We start from the raw sequence: 26,982 nt of genomic DNA on the forward strand, positions 1-26,982 counted from the left end.
AAGCTAATGAGCCTGTACAGAACCCACAACACTAGTTTTCTTAGCACTATATTCTTACCTTCTGAACTGGATAATTTTCTTTTGGTCTACTAAAGGCTTGGTCACTTTGCCATTAAACAAAAGTATTCATTATCAATTTTGAATGATGTCAGAGAACTACCACAAAAGTTATTTGGTCTATGTACTCATTGACAAAATGAACCCTGCTTTGCATCTGTGAGAAACAACCAAACATTAATAGCCTTTGTAGGTTATACAAGGAGGTGTCCCTTTCCATATTTCAGATATGGACAATTATGCCAATTGAAAGAGGGGCTGACCTTTGATTCACAAATCCTGGGGGTTGGGAATCAGAAAGAATCTTAAAGGGGCTATAAACCACATCATTTACACTACATTAGTTTATTTATATGGACCTAAAATTTACAAAGCACTTTATATGCCTTCTGAGAGTTTCACAACAAATCTGTGGGTTAGTTAGCCCTGCTATTATCACCATTTTGCAGATGAGGAAACTGAGAATCAGAAAGATTAAGTGTTGTATTATTGATACACAGCTAACAAATGTCACTGTCCTGCTGATACCAAATCTACCTTTCTAACCACTAGGCAACCCAGATGGTTGAAGTAGGATTTATACTCCCAAACTACTTGACTTAACATCAGTATTATTTTAAGAGTAATCTCTGAAACATTTTCCAAATCTAGGGAATGATATAATATATTTGATTATCCTAAGCTTACTACTACTATAAAAGCCTATATATATTTTTTCCAATGGTAGTCTCTTGTTTATGCTATATAGATATAAATCATGGAATACTATGATCTAAGCAGAGTTTTAGTTTGCAATGACGCAAAGAGAAAGGGAAATATGCATGATGGATGGAAGTGAAGATGGGGCATATTACTAAAGATGACTTGACCAGAAGCTAAGCAAAATGTATGGTCAAGTACATATATGACGAGAAATAGAAACATTATATGGTATAATGAAAGCCAGGGATAATAGAGGGACAATCTAAGTGTTATTCCATAAAGAAGAGCAACACAGTTGCTTTTAGATGGCACAGAGGAGAAAAGTCTGGAATTGAAATCAGAAGGACCTGCATTCAAATCTTACCTTAGACACTTAACTGGGCAATTATTTAACTCCTGGCAGCCTAAGTTTCCTCACCTGTAAAATGGGGCTATAATAACCCCTATTTCACAGGGTTGCTGTAAGGATCAAATGAGAAAATATATGTAAAGCACTTTACAGACTTGAAAGGGTTATATAAATACTACCTATTCTAGCTATTATTTGACTAACTATCCTTTTATCCTCCCTTGCCTCTATCTGCTCAACCATTTGCCCTAGAATAGGACTAGACACCTTCACTTATTAATTTAACTTTGGCTTTGTCCCCAAGGTATATATTTCCAGTCTGAAGTTTAGAAAGTAAGTAAATCAATCATCACTTTATCCTCTATTATGAACTAGACCTCAGGCTAAGATCTTTTTTCATGTAAACTCTATTCTTTGCCTCTGATTCTTACTCTAATTAGACATCAGACCAGGCTAAGGGCCTCTGCCACATAGGCCTCATGAAAGGCAGTAAGATATGGTAGAGAGCTAATCTATCTGTAAGCCAAGATCAGGGTCCAAGTTTTGCCTTTAAGTATGTGTAATCCTGAGTTTCTCACTTAACTTTTCAGGGCTCTAGGTAACTATCTAAGAACAACAAAGAAGGTGCCAATTTGCATTGGTCAAAGAAGTTTCCTCACTTGGGAGTTCTCTTTACTAATGAAATCATAGGTCCAAATCCCAACTCAATTCATGTTTTGACTGTGAAGGTTATGAAAATTTAATGGTTTAATGGCCTATGGTTAGCAAGCAAACTTACTATTTCACATATGGGCATTGTGATTCAAAATAAAAGGTTTTCTAAGCAAAAGTTACCTTCTTGTGCTATCATCTCACTTCTGCTTCATACATTTTCATAGCAGTCTTACCCCTCCCATCTGCTTGGGAACACTCACTTTTGCAAGTATTTGCTTTACACCATCATCTTTAGGGATTTGCCCTATCACTCATCCCCTATTCCTCATTAATTTTAAGTCACTCCTTATCATTGGTTCCTCCTTTGCTGCTACAAACATACTTACATCCCTGTATTACTTTTTAAAAACTTCACTTGATTCTACAATCTCCTCAAACTGTCATCTTACTCCTCCTTTTCAAAGCCAAACTTTTAAAGAAAACAAAACAAACAAACAAACAAAAAAACTACTTACACTACTTGGTTCCATTTTATACCATTCACATTTCAAATCTTTTGAAACCAGGCTTCTAACTGCATTTACACACACACACACACACACACACACACACACACACACACAACTGAAACTGTTCTAAGATCACTAATGATCTCAATATTGCTAAATCTAATTATGTTTCCATCTCCTCATTCTGATTTCATTGCAGAATTTTACATTGTAAACCACCTCCTCTTTCTGAATACTTTCTCTTCCTTGGTTTTCATGACACTTTTGACATTGAAAGGGTTCTCTTCCTTCCTGGAAAACCAATTATTCTCTGACATTTTATATGTGCATCAACCCTGTGGTACTCCAATATGTGAATATACTTCAGGGCACTCTCTTTTTGGCTCTCTGAAAGAATGCCCTTTTCTATTTACACTTATCAACTAGTAGGTCTCAAGGATTCAATTATCATTTCTACACAAATGACTCACCTAATTGCTTATCAACCCTATACCTTTCTCCTGAATTCTAAGCTCCATCTCCAACTGCCTGCAAGATGAAGATCTCAACATGGAGGCCCCCAAAGCATTTCAAATTTTTCTATGGTTTCTTTGTGGATAATTTGTGGAAATACATAGACAAAAATAGCACATGATGAGAAGTTGTAGAAGGTTTTAAGCTGCACCATGAAAGGCCGTACCCATGGAAATTACATAAAAAATCTTTTAAAATACCAGTCTAAACTTAACCTCAATCACTATAACTATGCAAGTGTCAAGAAAGCTAGAAAGGATTCCTTCCAAATCAGAAATTATTAATCTTCATAGGATTAGAATGCATCCTATATGATGAAGCAAGTAGCAAATATTTTTGTTAAGTTTTTGCATTCATACAAATTAGTTATCCCATTTTCATTCAACAAATAATTACCATGCATTATAATTTCAAGGAATTTTGTTTGGTACTATAAGGGATTAACAAATGAATAATATATACCCCCTGTCTTAAATGTAATTCTGAGAATAAACAAGCACACAAATACCATGAAAGATGCATACAAAAGTATGCAAGGCATGGAAAGATTGTTACTAAATTATCACTGAGTTATCAAATGTAAAGAAGGGAGAGACTAGCTCCAAGAAGGGAGACGTCAGCTTCTTCAAGATGGCATTTAAGATTTAACATGTGATGATGAGGAAAGATAAGGTTTATTATTAATACAAGCAACAGGAATAAAAGCAGGAAGCTGCATGGAGTATGTATAGGAATAGAAGTTTAGTTTGGTGAAACTTCAAGTTATAATATATATATATATATATCAATAGATAGATTTGTGTATATATGTATATATGTATAATATGTGTATATATCATTGAAATATAAAAGAAATTGAAGATGAAGGATCTTGAATTCCAAGCCAAAGAATGGAACATTTTTAGTAGATACTGGAGAACCCCTGAAGACTTTAAACAATGGAGTGACATAATCATATTGATGATTTAGAAATATTATTGCGGCAATTCTATGTGTAGCCTTGAATTGAGGAAAGAAGCCTAGAGTTAGAAAGCTACTGTAATATTGCAAAATTAAAGGGGCTCTAAGAAAAAAACAAAACAAAACTTTCAGTGCAACTGAATTTAAATATGTTTTCCAGAAACAGAAATATATGTGTCCTCCCACTTTTACTCAAGAAAAGTGATAGGTTTAGTGACTTAATATCAAAACAATATTGACAAGATTTTATACTTCATTTGTACCTGTGCCGTATCTTGCTTCATTATAATTAGAAATGGTCACAAAAGCTAATTGAGAGAAATAGCTAGTTCACCTCCTACTTTCTAATAACTGTTTTGACCTCCTACTTTGAAAGAGATCATTAGCAACAAGTATCATAGAAGTGGATATTTCATTTACACTTTTAAAAGTAATTTGCTTTCTAAGCATTTGACTTTAAGATAATTTTTCTTCTAACTATTGGTAACAAAGTTTCCTAAAGTTTCCTTTGGGTTACTATCTTATTAATGGAGTTTTTCAACTATAACTTCACTTTTATCTTCAATAACCAAGTATCTGTCAATGCAATAACCATTTACCCACTATCTTCAATATACTATTTTTTTTGGCACTGCAGGAGATAGAAAAATATGACATAGTTCCCACCTTCAAGGAATTTGCAATCTAGTAAAGTAATTAAGATTAATATATCAATATATATGATAGTGATTTCAGTAAAAAAACAAACAAACAAACAAACATAGACACACACACAATCCACTGTGATAATATTTGAAGGAGAAACAGGAGTTTTTACTCCTTTTGTAGTTGAAAAAATCCCCATCAATCTATGGAGAAGAGACACAACAGTTAGGATTACAAATGAATACTTTGGTTTTTTAGGTAGGGCTGCTGTTGAAGGCCTGCCAACACTCTGACCTGTTCCTATCCAATGGAAAACTGATACACCAGTATGATAGAACAGTGGCTCTTAGCAAGTGAAAAAATTCAGGCCTTATTATATATAATACAAGAGCAACTTGACCAAGGACACTTACAACCTTCTCTGTGTCCTTGGCATTCCCCTGTATTTTTTGTAAAAAAGAAATCTGGAAAATGGAGGATATTGACTGATTTAAGAAAAGTAAATGAACAGATGGAAACTATAGGAACTCTTCAGCCTGGACTTCCAACTCCTATGCAATTGCCTAGAGAATGGCCTCTTTGGGTTATAGACATTAAGGATAGTTTCTATTCTATCCCTTTAAATAAGGAGGATATGAAAATATTTGCCTTTTCAGTGCCCAGCATTAATTTAGCTGAGCCTTATAAAAGATATGAATGGATGATTTTGCCACAGGAAATGAAAAATAGTCCTACTATGTGTCAAATGTATGTTGCTGCTATCTTACTACTATAAGAAAAGCATTTCCAAAAGTTATGTTATTACATTACATGAATGATATCTTGGGCTGTGAACCTGAAGAGCAAATATTATAAGCATGTCTACAAAAGATAATAGAAACACTAAAAAAACTACAAATTGCATATAGCTTCAGAAAAAATTCAAAGGCATGCTCCTTTGCAATATTTAGGATATGAAGTACACCTTAGGATACACTAAGGTGTTTACAGGACAAAAATTTTCTTTAAAAATGGAGAAGTTGAACATCTTAAATGACTTTCAGAAATTGATAGGAGATATCCAATGGATACATCCAGTGTTAGGCTTTATCTTTTAATCCTCAAGGACAGAGAGGATTAGAGGAGGAGAAACAGAGATCAAGACACTCCTCCGAAAACAAAAGAAAGGGGGAACCACAGGCAACCCTAGAGAACTTTTAAATTTAGCTCTTTATACTATTAAGTTTTTAATTTTTGATTAAGATGCACTGGTTCCAGTAGAAAGGTTTTCTAACCCACTGGAAGGCCAGTGTCCAGGGCGAGCAGCTCCACAATCTTTAGATAATCACCAGATAATGTGGAGAGATCCAGGAAATGGTAATAGAAGAGACAAGATAGGTTAATTACTTGGAGAAGAAGGTTTGCTTGTATCTCTACAGATGGAGAAGGAATCAGATGGGTGCCAACAAGCCATATTCACCTTGTCCATGAGAGAGAGATGGAAAAGACTCTCTTGAAATGAAGGAGAAGACCCAAGAAACATCTGGTGGTTCAATCTCTGACAACATATGTCACTGAAAGATCCTGACAATTAACACTATGTGTATGGCAATTGAACACAAAAAAATTGTTGATGAGACTGTTGAAGGACTTTAAAACCAGAGGGAATCATTGGATTCCCTGAGACATGATAAGATTATTGAGACATGATAAGATTATTGCAAGGCTTTAAAACCAGCAGGAATCACTGGATTCCCTGAGACATGATGAGACTGTTGTAGGACTTCAAAATCTGCAGGAATCATTGGATTCCCTGACCCTGAGATGAAATTCTGAGTTGATGCACTGAGGTTGGACAACCAACCACTTAAGGCTAATTACCAATTGGACAATACTCTATTAGAATATGCTTGGAAAATGGCCCTTCCCACTATTCTGTGCTGGCCCAATCATTTGGTGTATACAGAGAATTGTAGGAGGGACTAGGGGGTGAAGTAAGACTAGCCAGAGTTACTTTTTGAGTAGGAGATGAAGAGGAGAGGTCACAGAGATCCTGCATACCCAATCTCCTTACCAGTTTTATTTTATGTGCTTTCTTGATAGTTCCTTGAAGGCATGGAATGTTTTATTTTTATTTTATATCACCCAAACTTAGCACAATATCTGGTACACAAACAATACTTTAAAAATGCTTTTTCATTCAATAATTTGAATTGACATTAGATTGTGAAAGATCTTAAAGAGTATATCAACCTGAGGAATTATCCTCTAATTAGGAAAGTATGACTTATACAAATCCTATAAGAAATCATGGAAGCTCTGCCAATAGTATGACTAATAATAATAACTGACATTGACATGGCCTTTATGATTTGTAGTTTATGTTAATTATCCCATTTCATCCTCACAACAACTCTATAAAGTAAGGGATGCAGATATTAATACCCTCATTTGACAGATGAAGAAGTGAATCTGAAAAAGATTAATTTTTTTGCCCAGTCACACAAGTATCAGAAAGTATCTGGAGCAATTCTTGAATTCAAGTCTTCTTGACCTAGAGTTCAGTGATCTGTTACAAAGAGAAGATCAGTAGTTCAAGCAATAAGAAAAGGTCATTAACAATCTGTCAAATTACCTGATTTCCAAATTGCAACTTCATTTTGTAATGTGAAGATAAATACAAAGAGAGATAATATGATGTAGTGGAAAAATAGCTCTAGGCTTGGAATCAGCGGAATTGGGTTTGCAATCTTCATTCTTACTAACTATGTTAACCTAAATGCTATCTACCTGTTTTGATTCTATTCCCTCATTTGTCAAATGAGGATGCAATAATAGTTGCATTACTATCTCACAATATTTTATGAGAGGACTGTGTACATTTTAAAAAGTTCTAGTGAAATGTGAGTGACTCCTAATAGTGCATAGTCATGATTTAGTTACTTCTTTTGACAACTTCACCTTTTCCACTTGAAATGTGGATGAGTTTTTTTTTTCTTAAATGGAATTCTTATTATTATCATTATTTCAATATTAAAGTATACCAGTCTTAGAATAAGGAAGACTTAGGTTCAAGTCTGCATCTTCTACATACTAACTGTGTGGTTATGGGTTAGTCATTTAAGCTCTCAGTGACATAAACAACTTTGTAAGACAAAAAATTCAAGATGGAGTTTCCAATCAATCAATAAATATTTATTAAGTATCTACTATGTGCCAGACCTTGGGATAAGTACTGAGGAGTTCTCTAGTGTACACTATTTAAATCACTGGTCTAGATCAAATAATCACCACCATCACAACAAAACTCCTAATCAACTTCTTTTTTATTTTAAATTTAAAAAAAAAGAGTACTTTTATCAGGTACTTTTATTTTGTATGCATCAATTAATTTTAGCCGTGGTTTTCTGGCAGAGAAAATTCAAGAAGAAAACTCAAGCTCTCTGATCCCAACCTTCATACGGGGTCTCTCACCACCTGATGATTCCTGCCACACCAAGCACGCAGCTTTGCTTCAATGTGAAGAAAAGGAAGCAAACTGTAGGGGAGGGGAGAGACAGGAGGGACCAAGAGGCGGGGACACAGGGGGAGAGGGATGGATGGAAAGCAAGAGGAGGCGTGGCTGGGCTTGAGGCAGTCCGGATAAATTCAGAGAGCTGTGAGCTGAGAGTGCTGGAGAGAATCTGGATCACCTACAGAACGACTTTGAGCAGCACCGTGGACAGCGCCGGGGAGTTCCAGGCTCCACTTCTCTTACATCTACTTTCTCTTTCACTCACCCACCCACCCACACCCACCCACACACACAGACACACACACACTCACACACACACACACAAGACACTCACAGAGACACTCACACACACAATCCATCTCTCATACATATTCGTTAACACACACACACACATATATATATATACACATACACACTGGCACACACAGAGATCACAGATACAATGGCAGAGTCCCACCTGCAAGCATCCCTGATCACAGCTTCACAGTTTTTCGAGATCTGGCTCCATTTCGACGTTGATGGTGACTATCTTTTTCTGTTGACTTTTTACTATCTCAAGTTGTTCCCCCACGCCCTGTTTGCAGTTGTCTTTTTTTTTTTTTTTCCTAACTTCACCACTACCCCTAAGGACTGTACAAACAGCCCAAAAGTTTGTACTGTTTTTGCCTGAGGGCTGAATGGATGTAATTGTTTTTGTTTTTAAAGTGATTGCAAAACTTTTATCTTCACAAGCTTTTTGCCTGGGGAATGAGGGTAGGAAAGAAGCTGCCCTGGAGAAAGACTTGCTATGCTCTCTGAGAGCTCTATGGTTGCTCTCTGGGACTCAATGCATTTTGCCCCCCTTGTGTGGATTAAAGTTTAAATACCTTCTACCTTAAGCCTGAGAAATACTCTGCTTAACTATGCCCTGATGTCTCTGTTGCTTATAAATAGAGGCTGAAAATGTTTGTTTGTTTGTTTTTTCTGACCAACACACGCCCGCACACCCCACCTCACCCGCGCGCATTCACACATAAAATTAACCCGAGAGTTGAAGGAAAACTCAAGAGTACCAGCAAAATGTCTTTGTTATTTGCAGGAAGTGGTTACCTGGAAGGTAAGGAGCTGCAGAACTTGATCCAGGAGCTGCAGCAGGCGCGGAAGAAGGCTGGATTGGTAGGTTCGGTTCTTTAAGGTCTGGGTATTATTTTTGTTGTGTAGGGATTTTTTTTCCCTTCGTCTATTTAAAAGTATATGACATATCTTTTTAAAATAAATAAATACTTTCGCCACTGGGGGGAAAATGCATCTGCAAGTTCTCGTGAAAGATCAAGTGGCAGAAACTTAATTTTTCAATTAATTTTACATTTAAAGGTTTCTTCGCTATTTTAAAACAGTTTGCCAAATACTTTTTTCACTTCATAGAATGTAAAAAGCTACTAGCTCAAGTGTGGCTGCTTTAAAATCATATAGTTTGAACCTGTGATACAAAAATCTCAATAGGATGAGTTGCTAATCTGATCCTTTTACACATCAGTACCTGTAACAGAGAGTAAGCTGGTTAAGCTAATCTTTAACTCTGCTTTCTTAGTGGAAAGTGAAGGGGGCAGAAATCTGTTTCTGCCCCTTGGCGGTCAGGAAATAGATCTGCAGGTTTTCTATGTAGCAATATGTGCTGTTCTTGTGTTGAAAGGAGAAATGGGTGAGGAATTCTGGCCAAGGGGATGGGGGAAGGACATGTTGCTCCACCATTTCCAGAAGCAAAAACTGAGCAAAATGCATTCTAACAGTGAAAAAAAAAATTAGTTGAAAAGCTCTCAATATCTCTTTGTAAGAGAGTAATAAAAAAGTTAAAGCTGTGAGAAATGAGATGGCTATAAGAATCAGAAAGTAGCAGTATGATTATTGGTTTCAATAATAGTACACAGAAAAATCACCATTGGATGTAAATGCTTAAAAAATAATTAATAAGCAAATGAGAAATTATTTTTGTTACCTAGACAACACTTAAAGGAGGGAGGGGGACACAACCAGAATCCAACTAGAATATGTCCTCCCATGTAAAGAAGTGCTCTTAGGAGATAGTTATATAAAGAAAAAAATAGGTTATAATTTCACTTAATATATTGAGATTTATATAAGATTTCATTTCAGTAGGAAAAGCTTTTTGGGATAATTCATTTATTTTTATGTATGAATGACGCTTTCCAAATTCAATGCTTTTTATCTCCAATCCCTACTTTCTAACTGCAAATTTATGACATAAATCCTACATATGACATATATTACTTTACATCAGTCCTTTATAGGTCTTCACCATAAAATAATGATTTGGAAGTCATTGGTCAACTGTGTTCAAAACCAAATAATGCTATAAGAACTATGTTATCTAGATATAATGTTACTCAAAACATTTTTTTCCTTTTACATCTTTGTCATCTTTCAAAAAAAAAAAAAAAAGGATAGAGGAAACCTGATAAGTTTTTCATGTGAATAAATCCATCAAAATGCTTCCACTGCAATTCAGTGGCATTTATTTCTACAATAATGAAAATTGTTTTAAATATATACTTAAAGTTAACTTATTGTTAAAATTCAATTTTCCCATAACATCTAAGAATGAGAACATGAGTCAGTCATTCAAAAGGCTGATGTCCTTAAATATGAATATAAATAATCTGCAACTTTTACAAAGAAACCAGATTTTCTAGAAACAAACTTAATGCTTTAAAGCTCATTTTGCCTCCTGAAAATTAAAATATTCACCAAGTACTATAAAAAAATTCTTGCTTTCCTCCCACTATACCATTTATATCTTTTTATAGGTTGTTCCTGTATATTATGTTATATTTTGGAAGTGGTTAATGCTTATTTTTCCCTCTTTGTCATGACTATGTTTCTGGAATATTCTACCAAAGCAACCAAACCCACAATAATAAATTTCAGTATTATCAAGGGATTGAATATCTCAAATTTCCTGATATATTGATCCCTAAGCTTTTTTGGGGGGTTATGATCATACACTATTGGAGATTTCAGATATAAATAATCTTTCTGGAAACGAATTCATTAGAGGACTATTTGACATATCTTACCTCATTAAATTCTGCTTTTTAAAATTTCATGTCCTTTTCTGGGATGCAAAGACTGGAAAACTTAACCCCAAAACTAGAATCCTATATCAATTCTGCTTTAGGACTTAAAAGGTCACTGAGTCTGAAAATAGGCTTTTCATAATACTCATGAACTCTTAGATGGTTTATTTATATTAAATATGGTCTAAAGTCTAATATAAGAGCTAAGTTAATATTTAAAATTTAGTACTTCATGCTAAAATTGGCACTTAGGTAACCAATTTTAACAAAATTTTGATTCAGTTATAATTTCCCTGCTTATTGCCCTGTACTGTACACTCTGTAAAACATTTATTTGGCTGTAATCCTTGTCCAATGAGTTCACATTCTTAATTACAAATCTGTTTCTAAAAATCATTGGTCCCTAATTCTGTTTTCCCAAATGCTAATTTAACATCTACTGCTCTGGGGAAATTAAATTTGCAAATTAGATTCTATCAAAAATTAAGAGTTTTATATTGTCAGTATTCCCACTCTGTGAGTTCTCTCATTTAATTTTTTGACATTTTTTTTTCTTTCATGTAAATTTAAATAATTGCAAATTGTTTCTTATTGGTAGTCTATAAAGCTAAAATAATGGATTCAGTTTCAAATTGCTTTGTTACCTCACTTTTATTGAAAGAAATATATACTGAATCAACATTGACTTTATGATACTACCAAACCAATAATAATAATTAGCCTCAATACAGAACTTTTAAAATTATATTAACTTATTGCTTTCTCTATCAATTTGGGTAAAAGGCAAGTCATGCACATTCATCTCATTTATCAGGAAGCTGAGGCCTAATTGATTTTCCCAAGGCCAAAGAGTAAAATATTAGTACATGATGGCCTATTTAAAATGGGCTTCAGTTGGTGAAATAAGGTTTATTTGGCCCTAGTTAGCCACAGAAGTGGGCCATGTTATAGAACTATGTTGACAAAGTCAGCTTCTTGGCTTCCAGCCTATATTCAAATAATAAGAAGCCTGTGTGTAATCTAAGCACTGGAAAGCTAACACAACTTAAAGTACGGATGGAAAGACCAAACCAAAGCATGACCAAACAAATTAGCTTTATTATTCTTAAACCAACTGATAGGATTATAGATTTAAATTTAGAGCTGCCAGAGATTTAGAGATCAGCTACTCAAACTCACCTTATTTTATAGATAAGGAAATTGAGATTCAGATAATTTATCACATATAGAAGAAGTCGCAGAACTCTCTATGCTCATATTTTTAATGTAAGTAAAATAAGGAATTTTGTAGAGAGTTAAGTTGAAAACACATGAACATTGGAAAACACTTCTTTTAGATGATGCTTCTAGGCAAAGCTCTGAGAGCTAAATGTTATCAGCAAATTGAAAAAAGTCACCCCAGATCTCAGCTGTGGTCTGTCTTAGATAAGGGTAATGGTTAAGTATTTTTGGTTCAAGCACATATTGCTCTTATATAAAAATAAGTAATTTGCCTTTATAACTTCTTTCTTGTTAAAAACATTCCTACCTTTCTTTCAAATAGGGGTTTTCAAAGGGATTTTTACCTTCCAATTTGTAATTTCTTCCAAGTTTAAAAAATTAATGATCTAACTGTGTTAACACATTCATATCTGATAAAGAAAATGACAAGATTACATAGTGGAATTAAAGGTAGAAGTATTCATAGAAGAGTCAGCAATATAAAAAAATCATAAAAATTAAATCTAGAAGAGATCTTAAACATTATCTTGTCTAAACCCTTAATTTTATGGTTTACCCTAAATTAATAAAGGTTGAGGCCCAAAGAGATTAAGTGATCTATCCAGGATTTAACAAGTAATACTTCTCATTCCAGTCTAATGGTTTCTGAGATACATTGTCTTTAAGCACATTACCAGTTTATACTTTCCATTTAAATGGGCTGAATATCTTAGAATAGGTAGTGTCTGGTGGAAAGAATCTTGGATGAAATCAGTATAGACATGAATCCAGTTCTCATCTCTGGCAATTATTAGCTGTGTAAACATGAACAAGTAACAATTCAGATTCCATGTCTGTATAACTATATTTAAGGTAAGGCTGTGTGAAGATCAAATGGAGATATATCAAAAACACTTTGTAAAACTTAAAGTGCTATGTGAAATTTCAGCTAGTGTTGGATTCAATATTTCCAAATTCCTAAACCTAAGAATGGCAAAGAATATGAAAAATATATTTGAAACTGGTCATCATAACTGTAACATTTTTTTTGTTTGTTTATTTGGAATTGTAATTTTATCAGCATGGCAAACTACTTATTCTGGTACAGATTGCTAACTCATCTTTAACTTAACATTTGAGAAAGTTGCCTCCAACCCTAAAGTTAAATGGATTTATCTAAATACACTTTTGAATTACTCTTGATAATAGCTAGGTTGTGTCAGAACTTTAACCCAAGTATTCTTAACTTCATGGCCAGTCCTCTGTCAGTCACAATACACTGCCTTCCCATATTACCTTTGAAATCTATAACAATTCTATATCAACCAAGTCTTCTACTTCCAAGATCATATTTAATAAAGCATATGCTAAATAATATCAATTTTATGTATTTTGTGCCATATCATGAGCATTAAATAATAAAGTAGTTGAAAATTTCTACTAAGTAACTTATCTTTTTGACCGTTTGTAGGATTTGTCACCTGAAATGAAAACATTTGTGGATCAGTATGGGCAGAATGATGATGGAAAAATAGGAATGGTAGAGGTAAGCAAACTTCTTTATCTGTGCATTTCTCTTAAAAAATAGTTATAACAAATGTATTTCATTAGGTAGCCAAGATTGTGTGGTAATTCTCCCCTACTCCAATAACCCACACTGAGTAAATTATTTTCTATTGGAAAAAAATACCTGTAATAGAATTGAAAAGTAACTATACAGTTTCTCTGATTCAACTCTTTCACTTTACAAATGAAGAATGAGTGACTCAGATTGGTTTATATTATTGTCCAATTTCAAATAACCAGTTTGTAGATTTTACACTATGACCCATTTCTTGATACCCCAGTGATCTTCCCATTAAACCATGCTGCTTTATTTAATCTTTCATCCACAATGAGGAGTCATGTAGAGGTTTCATTTCTTTTTCCTAAGCATCGAATATGACAGATCTTTCCCTGTTGTAAAGAGAAAACTTTCTTAGACATTGTAACATTGTTATTATGGAGGGTTATACCATTGCTTCTAGGTTTCAGGCAGCTGACTCAACTCTAGGAAAAAAAAAGAGGTACCTTTTGTCAACTATCTGATTTTTTTTAATATCAGATAGTAACAGCTTTTACAGAATCTTTAAAAAATTAAAATTATGAGAGGCAAATCTTGCCTTCTAACAAGGAATTTTCTTATCAAATGTGACTTTCTTTTGACAGAAAATGAGAAGAAGACTTTGAAATCCCCTTTGCCTTCTTGGATTTAAGTAATGGGCCTTTATTTTCTTTCTTCTTTGCCAGATTTTTATCCTATTTTTTTTGTTTCTTTCATGGCTCTTCAAGAAATTCAGGGCATGATTTCTTGTCCAAGGGACAGACTTTAAAAGGTTCCAGTGAAACAAAACATAATTACATTTTTCTTATTTTAAAACTTTAAGTTCACACACTTATTAGACTGTGAAATATCCTGACTCCAAATAATAATTAATAAGGGCACACCTTTGACTTGGTAAGTTGAAATAATTTTAAAGAGATCAATCATATATGAAATACACTTATAAAAAAAAAAAAAAAGGAAATCACCATAAATAGAATGTAGGTACAGAATACTATTATTATCAGTGTAATTAAATTTTCCCCCAGGGCATATGCTTCTCTTTATGCCTACATGTAACTCATTACTAGATGAATAGATAAATTAATAGTAATGGGACTTACATTGATATCGAGGCCAACTAATCTGGAAATGAAATGATATCAGATAAGAAAATTACTTTAAAATGAACATAAATGAGATGGGTAAAATTGAATCATTCAAAATTAGCTGGAAATCTTGAAATTAGGAAAACTATAGATGTGGCTATTTCAGAGTTTGACATGCTTTATAGTTCTAAAAGAGGAAGAAAGCCTGTCATGTTACCCTTAATAAATTCCATCCTGAAGAATTCCATGGTTCTGAGCTATTATTTCTATCATTTAACTTAGTCAGTGGCACTCAGTTGAGTAGAATATGTATAAATCACTTTTTTTTGCCTCCCCTAGATTATATTTGTATGGATATATAAATATATATATATATATATATATATATATATGTATGTTTTTTTCTTCATTATCACCTACCTGACTAGGATGTGTATGTGTATTTGTGCATGTAAAATTATAAGGTAAATAGGCCTGCATGAAAGCAAAGTTTCAATTGTTTAATCTGATGCATTGATCATATTCCCTGACCTTTAGCTTATTCACAGAATGGTTTAGGGTTTATATTGATTATGTGGGAAGAATCACTTGGCAGGTGTGTCAAGCATTGCATCAAAAAAGATGCAGTAGCTAGAAAATGGAGCCATTTGAGCAAAGAGAAAATTTACCAGTCCATAGAAAAGAAATAGAAAGCAGGTGATAAAGTGGATTGAGTGCTGAACTTAGAATCAAAATTCTTGTCCCAGATACTTTACTGACTGTATGACACTAAATAACTCACCTAACTTTTTTCAATCTCAGTTTTCTTATCTGCAAAATGGGGATGATAATAGAATCTATCTCACAGAGTTATGGAGAGGATCAAAGGAGATAACACATATATGTAAATGTTGGCAGCTAGGTGGTACAGTGGATAGAGTGGATAGAGACCCTCTAGTCAGGAAGACTTGAGTTCAAATGTGCCCTCAGATACTTACTAGCTATGCTAGTCTCAGTACTAAATATTTTGCAAAATTTTTCTCATTTTATCCTCTCAACAACCCTGCAGAGTAGATGTTATTCTTCTCACTTTATAATTGAAAAAAATGAGTCAGAGATTAAGTGACTTGCCCAGAGTCAAATAGATAATGCCTGAGGCAAAATTTGAATTCAGGTCTTCCTGACTCCATGTTGGAAGAATAAAGAAGTATGCATAACTAATAGAAGACAGTTATTGGGAAGTTGTAATAAATAATAAGGTTGAAAAGACAAGGTGAAGTAAGATTTTAGAGGGTTTTAAATGTCAAAATGGAGAATTAATTAGGCCATTTAAAGTTTGAAATGAAAGGATTGGAATCAAATTGTAGAATCATAGAGTTTTAAGTTTCCTGATTCTTGGTAGTATTTTTCCCACTACAACCTGCAGAAGTATAATTCTTTTGAGAACTAATCTAGTAGTAGTGTGCAGAATAGATTGATAGACTTAAGACTAGAGTCAGAGAGAACAATTAGAATAATTGCAGTTGTCTAGAGAAGAGGTGATAAAGAACTGGTCAAGAATAAAGTTAGAGTGATTAGAGAGGAAAAAAGAATTAGAGATGTAAAAAAAAAAGGAAAAATTGCAAATTTGGGTACAGATGAGATGTAGATATGAAGAAAGAGAAAAAGTTAATAGAGTGATAAAATGAAGAGTATTTCAAGTACTATAAAAAAAAGATTTAGTGAGACGCTTGAAAGTTTAGAGGTGAGTCTTTGCCTTATTCAATCTGAAATATAATGTAAAAGTCAAGTTTAGAAGAATATAAATGTGTATAGCATATATAATATATATAAACTACATATATGTTATAAAGAAAAGGAGGAAGAATGAGAAAGAGACAAAGAGACAGAGAGAGATAGAGACAGACACAGAGAGAGAGAGAGAGAGAGAGAGAGAGAGAGAGAGAGAGAGAGAGAGAGAGACAGACTCACATATTTAAAAATGAGTCCTCCCAAACTCCCACTCTTTGAAGCAAGGGGAAACATATGCTTGCTCTTAAGATGAACCCCATGTTTCCCCCCAAATCGTGATAAGCCATCTAATTATTTTCAATATAGCATTACTTTGATATTTCTGTAGAGATGTGGAAGCTAAATCTGATGCTATTTAATACTCATTGAGAACTGGTATTTAAGACCTCTTCCAGAATTCAAAGTAAACTGAGCAATTATCCTCCTGTTTGCATTAGAAATGAGAAGGATTGAGTCTTTCAGATTAGAATTGAATCTTGTCATTCAAAAGTGGCAACATTCCTATCAAAAGAGAGGAAGCAGTGTGGCCCAAAGGATAAAGCATTGGCTCTGGAGTCCATTTGAATCGTACCTCTGAGTCTTACTATCTATACATCCTTTAGATTTCATTTTTCAATTGTGTCCAATTCTTTGTGACCCCAGTTGTGTTTTCTTAGCAAAGATATTGTAGTGATTTGCTATTTCTTTTTCCAATCATTTTGTAGAGAGGAAAATGAGACAAATAGGGTTAACTGACTCAACCAGGATCATTCAACAAGTAAATGTCTGAGGCTACATTTGAACTCAGCAAAATGAGTTTTTCTGACTCCAGACTGAACATTCTGTGCACTATGGTGCCATCTAGCTACTACTCCCTAATACAACCTTGGACAAGTGTCCATGGCCATGAGCCTTAATTTCTTTATCAAGATTATTCAACTACTTGGGTTCTGAGATCCTTATCTTCTTTGCATTTATAACTGACATATTTATATAAATTAACAAGCATTTATTAAGATCCTACTATGTGTCTCTGTGCCAAGTATAGAGATATAAAGACAAAACGATCCCTTCCTTTAAGGAGATTACATTCTATTAGTGGATACAACACACACACACACACACACACACACACACACACACACACACTCACAATAAGTATGTGAATAATAAATACAAAATCATTTCAGGAGGGAGACACCAGCAGCTGAGGGGATCAGAAAAGGTCTCTTGTAAAAGTCAGCATTTGTAGAACTCCAGGAAATCTAAGGGCAGAGGAAAAGAAGGAGAGTACACTTCAGGAATGGAAAAAGCAAATATATTGCCTAGAAACATAAGTAGAGGGGAAACAATAGCCCAAAACTTAAATACTTCTTTAAAAGTTAGGTACAAGAATAAATTGCATAGATTCTCTCAAAGGCAGCTAGGAAACACCGAGGTTCAGAAAATGAATGCAAAACGTGCATACCAAATCTCTGTGATAATTTAACAAATACCACGACAGTCAAAAATGTTCTAAATATATTCTGATTAATAGCTCCTCTACAGAGAAGGACGATTAAAATAATTTAAAATGAGGGACTGAATGATTTAGCAGCAAAGTAATAGAAATTTCCTCTGTGGCACTCACATTAAAGCACAGAGATCTTTCCTAAGAGAGTGTCAAGTGTGCAAGCTTTTAACTTGAGCCTTTAAGCAGTATGTGGGAACCAAGTATTGCTTCCTGACAAAAGGTTTATGTTTTCCTCTTGATATAGATTCATCTTGTTATTGATTAGTTTCAGTTGGGTCCAACTTTTCGGGACTTTATTTGGGAGTTTTCTTGGCAAAGATACCAGTAGTTTGCAATTTCCTTCTTCATCTCATCTTACAAATGAGGAAACTATGGCAAGCAGGGTTAAGTAATTTGCTCAGGGTCTCACAAGTAGTAACTGTCTGAAGCTAGATTTGAACTCAGGAAGAAAAGGCTTCACAGAGATAGGTCCGTACTCTATCCTCTCAGTTTCTAAAATGGAGATAATCATATTAATATAATCATAAAAGTCTATTAATTCAAGTGTGCTTTCATATGTGAAGATAGATAAGATATAAGAAAATGTTTATTATTAAAATAATCATAGTAATAATTTATGAGATAACATATCTCAAGCCTTTATAATCTTCAAGTATTGTATAAATTATTATATAAATTCAAGCTATTATCACTCTTGTGGAATGCACTAAAATTGATTTTCTTGGATCATGTTAATAAATTTTTTTAGAATCATAGATTGTCAAATCCAGAAAAGGCCTTAAATGAGATCTAGTTCAATCAATATGACATTTAGCAAATGTGAGTTTTCTTTCTATTTTTTTAAAGATATGATTTTAATGATTACATGTGTATGGGTAAAGCATAACCCTGAAGTCAGGAGGACCTGAGTCACTTAACCCCAATTGCCTCAGAAAAAAAAAATTACATGGTATTACTTTTAATATACATATTTCAATGAAACCAAAAGAAAAAAGATTTAGCAATTTGATTTAATGAACTGAAGGAGTGTATTTAATAGCTAATATGACAAACCTGCAGTGAAAATCTGAATTCAAATCCTGATTCTGATATGTAACTAATTGTATGACAGTGTATGTGATCAAGCAAGTCACTTAACCTGGCTGACTTTCTGTGTCCTCATCTACAATATGGACATAAATAAGCTATGTCCTAGCTGCCTTACAGGGTTGTCATAGAATTCAAATATGATAATGTTTCAACAGTGCTTTACAAACTTTAGAGTGCTTCACAAATGTCATAATTATTATTGTTATGATAAAACTCTTGTTTTGTTATTGAATAAATGGCATGTACAAAGAAATATATTTGTCCGATATTACATTTACAATCTCCAACAAGAACAGAATATCACAATTCTTTTGATTCAGTTGAGTCAATCAAAGTACTTCTATGCCATTCATAAGTTCATTAACATAATTACATCAACACATTTCCTTTTGTCTATCCTTTTATCCTACAAGAGCCATCCCTTATACCAAAGAATAAAAAGGAAAGTAAAAAATTTTGGCAAAATTAACTAACACATTAAAATTCTAAGTAGCTGTCATGTCCCAAACCTATAGTCCCCTATCTCTTCAAAGAAGAGAAAAAATTTTTTTCTCATATCTTTTGGGGGCCAAATGTGACTATTCATTTCAATTTTTTGGTTGTTCTTTCCTTTCACGTTGTTGGAATCATTATGTGAATTGCTTTCCTGGTTTGTATTATTTACATTGTTTTTATAGCCCAATAATATAATTATATTTATGTACAACTTGTTTAGTTATTCCTTAATTGAAGGATTGTTTCTGGTTCTTGAATAACACAGGTTTTTGCTCCAAATATTGTGGTATATATGAAATATTTCTTTTTATGATGACCATCTTGAAGGGATCTCTGCATTAAAGAGTTTAGACATAATTTCAAATTGCTTTCCATAATGGTTGGATCAATTTATAACCCCACCATCTAGTGTATCTATACTCCCATAACTCCTCCAATATCAAATAATATCATCTTCTGTCAGTTTGCGGGGTATAATACGAAACCTCAGATCTATTTGGATTTTCATTTCTCTTATTGTTAGTAATTTGGAGCAGTCTTTCTTATGGTTGTTAATAGTAAGCGATTCCTTTTTTAGTCATATTCATTGTTGTTGTTGTTGTTGAGGCAATTGGGGTCAAGTGACTTGCCCAAGGTCACACAGCTAGGAAGTGTTGAGTGTCTAAGGTCAAATTTGAACTCAGGTCCTCCTCCCTTCAGGGCTGGTGGTCTCTCTAGCTGCCCCTTGTTCATGTTCTTTAAACATTTATCTATTAATAAATGGATTATGTTCTTGTTTCTATTATTTGGCTCATTATCTTGGATTTATTCTTATGAAATAATAGATTCAAATTTCCTTTTCTCAGTCAAGCTTTTTATTCCTAATTCCACTAATTTTGTTGCCATAATTTTTTTCCAGTCATCTCCTTCTTGTTTCAAACAATGATCTCCAAAATGGACACTCCAAGGCTTAATCTCAAGTAGCATGTTATTAACCAAAGAGCAGAAAGACAGATCACATGCAACATACTCCCCTTTTATCAAATGATAAGTCTGTCTTCAACATAATACTCATCTACTTTGCCTTCTTCTAGTCTTGCTAGTCTTCTATGTCTACATTAGGCAAAGGTCCCTTAAGGTAGTCATATCCTAATCTGACTTGGCACCTGTTGTAGCTGTTCAAGCGCATTTCCACGACCCACACTACATAGCTTCCACATTCCAAAGCCACCAGATCAACTTAGTATCAGACTCTTTGCTTAAGGAAATGACCAGTGAGTAAGCCATCCCAAAAAGCATTCACACACATATGTACACACACATGAACATATATACATATACACACATATGTATATTTGCATATATGTTCCCCATAAATATTTGGAGGTTTTGGTGGGAAAGAGTGAGTAGTATAGGATAAGAAGCCAGAAATATATCAGATTATATAATCTTTTCCCTAAAGTTGACCCTTCTAAATTTCTGTTTCTGCAGAGAGTACAACCATCTTTCCAAAATTATAGGTTTTCGTTTAGCCTTGGATCCTCATTTAATTGAAGCTATTTTCTTTAAAACTACTAATTGCCAAAATTGATTTTCTTTGCTCCATCTTCATCCTTCTTGACCTCTTTGAAGTATTTGACACTACTGACTACCTAAATAATCTCTTCTCTCTTAATTGTCATGACACACTTACTTCTCCTATCTGTGGGATCACCCTTTCTCAGTCTTCTTTGCTTTATCATCATCAACATCAGACCATGCAACCATGGTTTTCCCACAGGTGTCCATGGTTTTCATTATACTTTCTCCCTTTATTATTTAATAAGTTTTCATGAATATAATTATAATTTCCAGTTCTACATATACTTTAATTTTTATCTTGAGCACTAGTCCAACTTTACAAACTGCCTATTAGACATTTCAACTAGATTGTCCCTTAGACAAATAAATTTAGCATGTCCAAAATAAAGTTCATTACTTTTCTCCCCAAACCCATTCTTTTTATAAGTAGCATATATATGCATATAATCAGATGTGTATGTATTTAAATGCATAAATATATACATATGTAGGCATTGTATTATGTATATGTGTTTACAGGTACACATATATTTATATACACATACACACATATTTTATGTATGTTTATATATATGAGATGCATGCACAAAAAATATTGTTAAAGACACATGATCAAAAATGTTTGGAGACTATTGCACTAGAGAGTTAGGAAAATGGAGTCCATGACTCTCTTGCTCCACATTCCTATATAAGAAAGTGTTTGGAAGAACAATAAAACGAGTATTAGATACATATAAAAAAAAATACGTAGTTGGACATAACAGCTATCTTCAAATGTTTGAAGAGCTATCATTTGGAAGAGAGACTTGAAATTCTCTGCAGCTCCAGAAGGTACAATTACTGCACAATATATGACAAAATATAGGAAAGCAGGCCTGAGATTCAAAAAGGGATGATTTTCTAACAGCTCTGTCTAAAAATGAAATGGAAAGCCTGGTGAAAACCATGATTTATCTGTTCCAACTGCTTAAGCAGAGAGTATATGACAACCTGTCAAGTCGGCAAATCAAACATTTATTAAGCACCTAATATGTGTCAGGTATTGAGAATATAAAGAAAAAAACAAAAATATCCTGTTAAAGAATTTGCACTCTACTGAAAGAAATGGAACAAGAAAAATAAACTAAACACAAAACACATACAAAGTAAATACCAAATAATTTTAGGAAGGTGTCTTAACAAGTGAGGAGATCAGGATGGACCTCAGGTAAAAGGTGGCACTTGAGCTGAGCCTTGAATGGAGGAAGCAATTATAAGAGACATAGGTGAGGAGGAAGAACGTTCCAGAGATAGGGGATAACTTTTGAAAGGCATTTGAAATATAATATCACATACTGAAAATAACAAGCAGGTCAGTATAGTGGAAAGATGTGTCCAATTAGACACTAAATTGAAAAGGCTTATTCCTTGGGTAATATATTGGATTATCAAAAAGCTAGTTTCTTTAAAGTTGAAAATCAACGATAGCCTCTTTTCATTGGCAGATCAAATTGTAGTATGAAATGGAGTAAGCTAACAGGTCAAAAATCTATGATCTCAGCAGCGTGGGAATTCAGTATACTCCTTGAATCCAGATGACAAAGATATCTTAATAGATATGTCCTAGAGAATCTGTAAACTAATAGGTCAAGGATCTATGATCTCAGTGGTATGGGAACTCAATCTCCTACTTGAAACCAGATGACAATTATAGTTTAATAGATATATCCTAGGGAATCAGACTTGCTCAATGTCACTCAGCTAATAAATGTCACAAGTCTTCCCAACTCCATGTCTAGCATTCTATTTTGCTACTCTGAAATTAAAATAAGTTGTTTTATGTAAAATTAGAGTAATTTTATTTAACGAACAAAAATCTAATTTGGCCTTATCGATACTATTTTACACTGCCAGTTTAAAATCAATAATTCAATACATCCAAATTTCTTTGCAGTATAGTGTGGAGAAATTAATATGAAAGATACTTGAGTCAAATTCTGGGTTTATAAGTCTGTAATTATAAAAAAATGTGTTTCTGCATTAACTTATTACCATTAACTCATAGTAATTAATAGTCATTAGATTGAGACTTGTATCAATGAAATAAGGATGCTACAAACATAAAAGTGCTTTATTTTATGTTATTTTTAATTTATGGGGAAAAACTAAGTATTTATATAATATAATATAATACAATAAAAAGATAATTATACATAAAATTGTAAATCTACTATGCACAACCTGCTATTCCTTTCAAATGTACATTATCATGTAAATTTTTTTCCTATCTCCCCCAGTCTAGAGATGATTATCATTAGAGAGAAATACATATACAAGTAAAATTATTCTATAATAACAGTAAAGTTCATATAGATATATATACAAACATATATATGTACTTGTACTTTAAAAATTACATAATGCCAAGTAAATGTGAAGTCTTTTATTTGAAGAACTTCCAATTAGTGGAGTTCTGGGTTTACCTCACATAGGAGTCAGAAGTTGTTTGTGAGAGATGAATGGTAAACTCTTCATCATCATTCCCAGAATTCTGTAATTTGAATATTATGTCTAGCAGGCACATTTTAGGAATTACTTCTGAAAATGTTGGAAAAAAGTTTAAACTAAATTTTTCCAAGTTGATATTTGAATAATTCACAAGAATAAAATAAATTTGTGACTATGCAAATATTAAAATAATTAACTACATAATTCTTAATTAGAAAATGATTTCTTTAGTTGTTTTGTGTGGACATCACAATATGTAACATCTCTCTGTCTTAAAAGAGCTCTCAAATATTGATTGACCCAGATCCTTCTCATCAAGGATCCTATTATTCACTCATTCTCCTATTCAACCCAACACTATCATACAAAACATACATATCTCTCATACACATGTGTGCACACAAAATTCAACTTGCTTTTTTTCTGTCTTTAAGATTTAGTGATATCTTTATTTTTGTTCCTTCCATTATTTACTAAAGTGATAATACAGACAAAAGGGGAAATTAACCTAGGAAATCAGTGGTGACCATGTGAAGAGTGAATTAAAACAATAAGAATTATTTAGCCCTTCCTTCTAATTCTATGCTCACATAATCAAGGACAGAATTCTTCCAGTATGTAAATTCATTGATTATTTGGCAAGAAAGATAAATTAAATCCAGTCAGTCAACAAGTATCTTTAAGTGCTTACTATAATGATAATATCTAGCATTAATATAACACTTTAAGTTAAAAAAAAAAAAGCTTTGTTTTCTCATTTTAAGTCTCACACCATTCCTATGAAGGAGGTGCTATTTTCATTTTCATTTTACAAATGAGATAACTGGGACACAAATTTTAAGCAACTTGCTCAGAGTAGTACAGTTAGTTAATGAGGAAGGATTTCAAAATAATATAGTATGTTTGAATTTGGATCTTCCTAATTTGAAGTCCAGCATTTTATCCACTTTACCAGGTAATTCCTTTCTATGTTTCAGCAAGCCTTGGGAATATAAATAAAGGCAAAAACAAAACCCACATATAAATAACTACATACATATAGCATAAATACTGTATACAGTGAAGATAATCTCAGAAGAATAGTCACTAGTAGATGGCAATAGAAGACGCAAACTAAAAAAATACATAAATGCCTGAGAATTTGAGCTGAGTCTTGAAGGAGTCTTGGAGGAAATCAGAGATGAAAAGGGAAAGCATTTCAGACATGGAAGAAGCTAGCATATTGTAAGAAATAGCAAATAAACTAATCGACTAGATCAAACAGTGTGTGGTAGGGAGTAAAGTGAAAGAAAATGTTAGGAAAGGCCCAAATTGTGAAGAGCTTTAAATGCCAGACAGAGACCTATTGAGTCCTAGAGGTCATAGGGAGCTTCTAAAGTTCATTAAGTAGGAGAGTAACTTGGTCAGACCTACGTTTTAAGAAAACGATTGTCAGTTTAATGGACTTAAGTTTAATTTTTAAAATAATTACATTTATGTAAAAATTTAACATTGATCTTTAATGTTGAAATGGCTTTGTACATAGATACATTTAATTTAATTTATACTAACAAAGTAGCATTATAATTTAATAATAATTTCTGCTAAAGTCTCATCAGAATTCTTTATCAATTCATTCTTATTCATTTCCATATATACGATTGTAATTAGTGAAGACTTCATTCCTTTGTGAGTCTTTTTTTTTTTTGCTTCACATCTTTTTATAAAGGCCATTCCATATTTTATTGTATTCCTCACACTTATCATTCTTCACTGTATTATAGTACTCCATTATGTTCATGCATCATAATTTATTTACCCATTTCCTTATTGGACACTTATCTTTTGCCATTATATTTAATGCTGCTGTGAAAATATTTGGACATGCTAGCTTTTTTATGGCTGTTCTTCATAATGTTTCCAGGGTAAATTTCCAACAAAAGACTGTTGGCCAAAGAGTATAACTATTTTTTGATAACTTTTACTTCCTAATGCCATATTATTCTCCTAAAAGAATCTACAAGTCTGCAATTCCACTAGAAGTGAATGAATATATCCATTTATCTTATATTCCAATATCAAATTTCATTCCTTTTAGTTGTTTTTGCCAATTTGGCATATAATTACATTTTAATTGATATGAAAAGCATGCCAAAAAACAAAACAGCCTTAAATTCTTAGGTACTTAGATAAGTACTTGAACTTTCTTATCTGACTTTGCTGTTTCTCCCACCTTCCCTTTGGAAAGGAAGTCCTCATTCTTCCTTTAAGATCAATACTAGATTTGTCATTTGGCAATCACATTACTTTAGACCCTCATTCCCTCTCTTTCAGGCTATTAGAACAGTGTTCTAAATAGGATTTCAGTCTACACAGATGCCATAATTACTTTCCTAAAATAAAGGTCTTGTTGCATTCCTCTCTTTTTAACTCTATAGCAAAGTGCAAACACCTCAACCTTCATTTAACCTTCATAGTAGGGCTCCAGCCTATATACCTGATTTATTTCATATTATTCCCCTAATCTGCTCTATTCCAGATAATTTTACTCTTATTAGCTGTTCTTCATGTACAGCATTCCATCTGTTGCCCTTAGAGTCTTTCTTCCCATAACTGGAAGCTCCAACTCTTAGAGTTCTTAGCTTCATTCAAGAGTCAATTCAGTGTTATATTCTCCAGGAAGCCTTCCTGATCTCCTTGATTCTTAGTGAATTTTCTTTCTCCAGATTACTCTGGACATAAATATACATATTTATATGTATATATGTCCTATCACCCCAAGTAGAAATGAAACTACTTAAGAGCAAAAGTCAATTTTCATTTTTCCTATATGGTGCCCAATAGAATCATGCAGATAGTAGATACTTATATATACTTATTGAATTCAATCTTACTTGCCATTGGATATTAAGGAATTTAAGAGTTTAATAAAAGAAAAATGTAGATAACTCATAATATCCAATATTTGTCATTTAGTCATCAAGGAGTTAATTTGTGCTTGCTATCTAATGTGCACTTGAGAATTATAAAACCAAGTATTATGAGAAATCTGAGAGGAAATATTGCTTATTTCATGATAATCCTTCCTTTAGGAAGGGGTATTTGGGTCAGACTTTAAAGGATAGGGATTCCATGGGTAAAAGAAAACAAAACATTTCAGACCAAAGAAACAAATGAAGCAAAGTCATAAAAGAACAAGTCTGCAGATTACAGGAAGGAAATAATTGTTCATTTCAGGTGAACTAATACAGAGTATGTGAAGA

The 26,982-nt window shown here is 33.2% G+C and overlaps 1 protein-coding gene across 1 annotated transcript in view; it reads left to right on the top strand.

Annotated features, from left to right (window-relative positions):
* Positions 1-8,040: 8,040 nt before the first annotated feature.
* CALB1 (calbindin 1) overlaps positions 8,041-26,982 on the top strand; it is a 38,151-nt gene continuing 19,209 nt past the window's right edge. Inside the window, exons 1-3 of the mRNA XM_074269936.1 lie at positions 8,041-8,403; positions 8,961-9,037; positions 13,628-13,702. Of these exons, the coding sequence (XP_074126037.1) occupies positions 8,325-8,403; positions 8,961-9,037; positions 13,628-13,702 (231 nt within the window). The 5' untranslated portion in view covers positions 8,041-8,324. The remainder of the gene's footprint in view (positions 8,404-8,960; positions 9,038-13,627; positions 13,703-26,982) is intronic.

The sequence above is a fragment of the Sminthopsis crassicaudata genome, chromosome 1 (assembly GCF_048593235.1).
Source record: "Sminthopsis crassicaudata isolate SCR6 chromosome 1, ASM4859323v1, whole genome shotgun sequence".
In the NCBI taxonomy this organism is placed as follows: domain Eukaryota; kingdom Metazoa; phylum Chordata; class Mammalia; order Dasyuromorphia; family Dasyuridae; genus Sminthopsis; species Sminthopsis crassicaudata.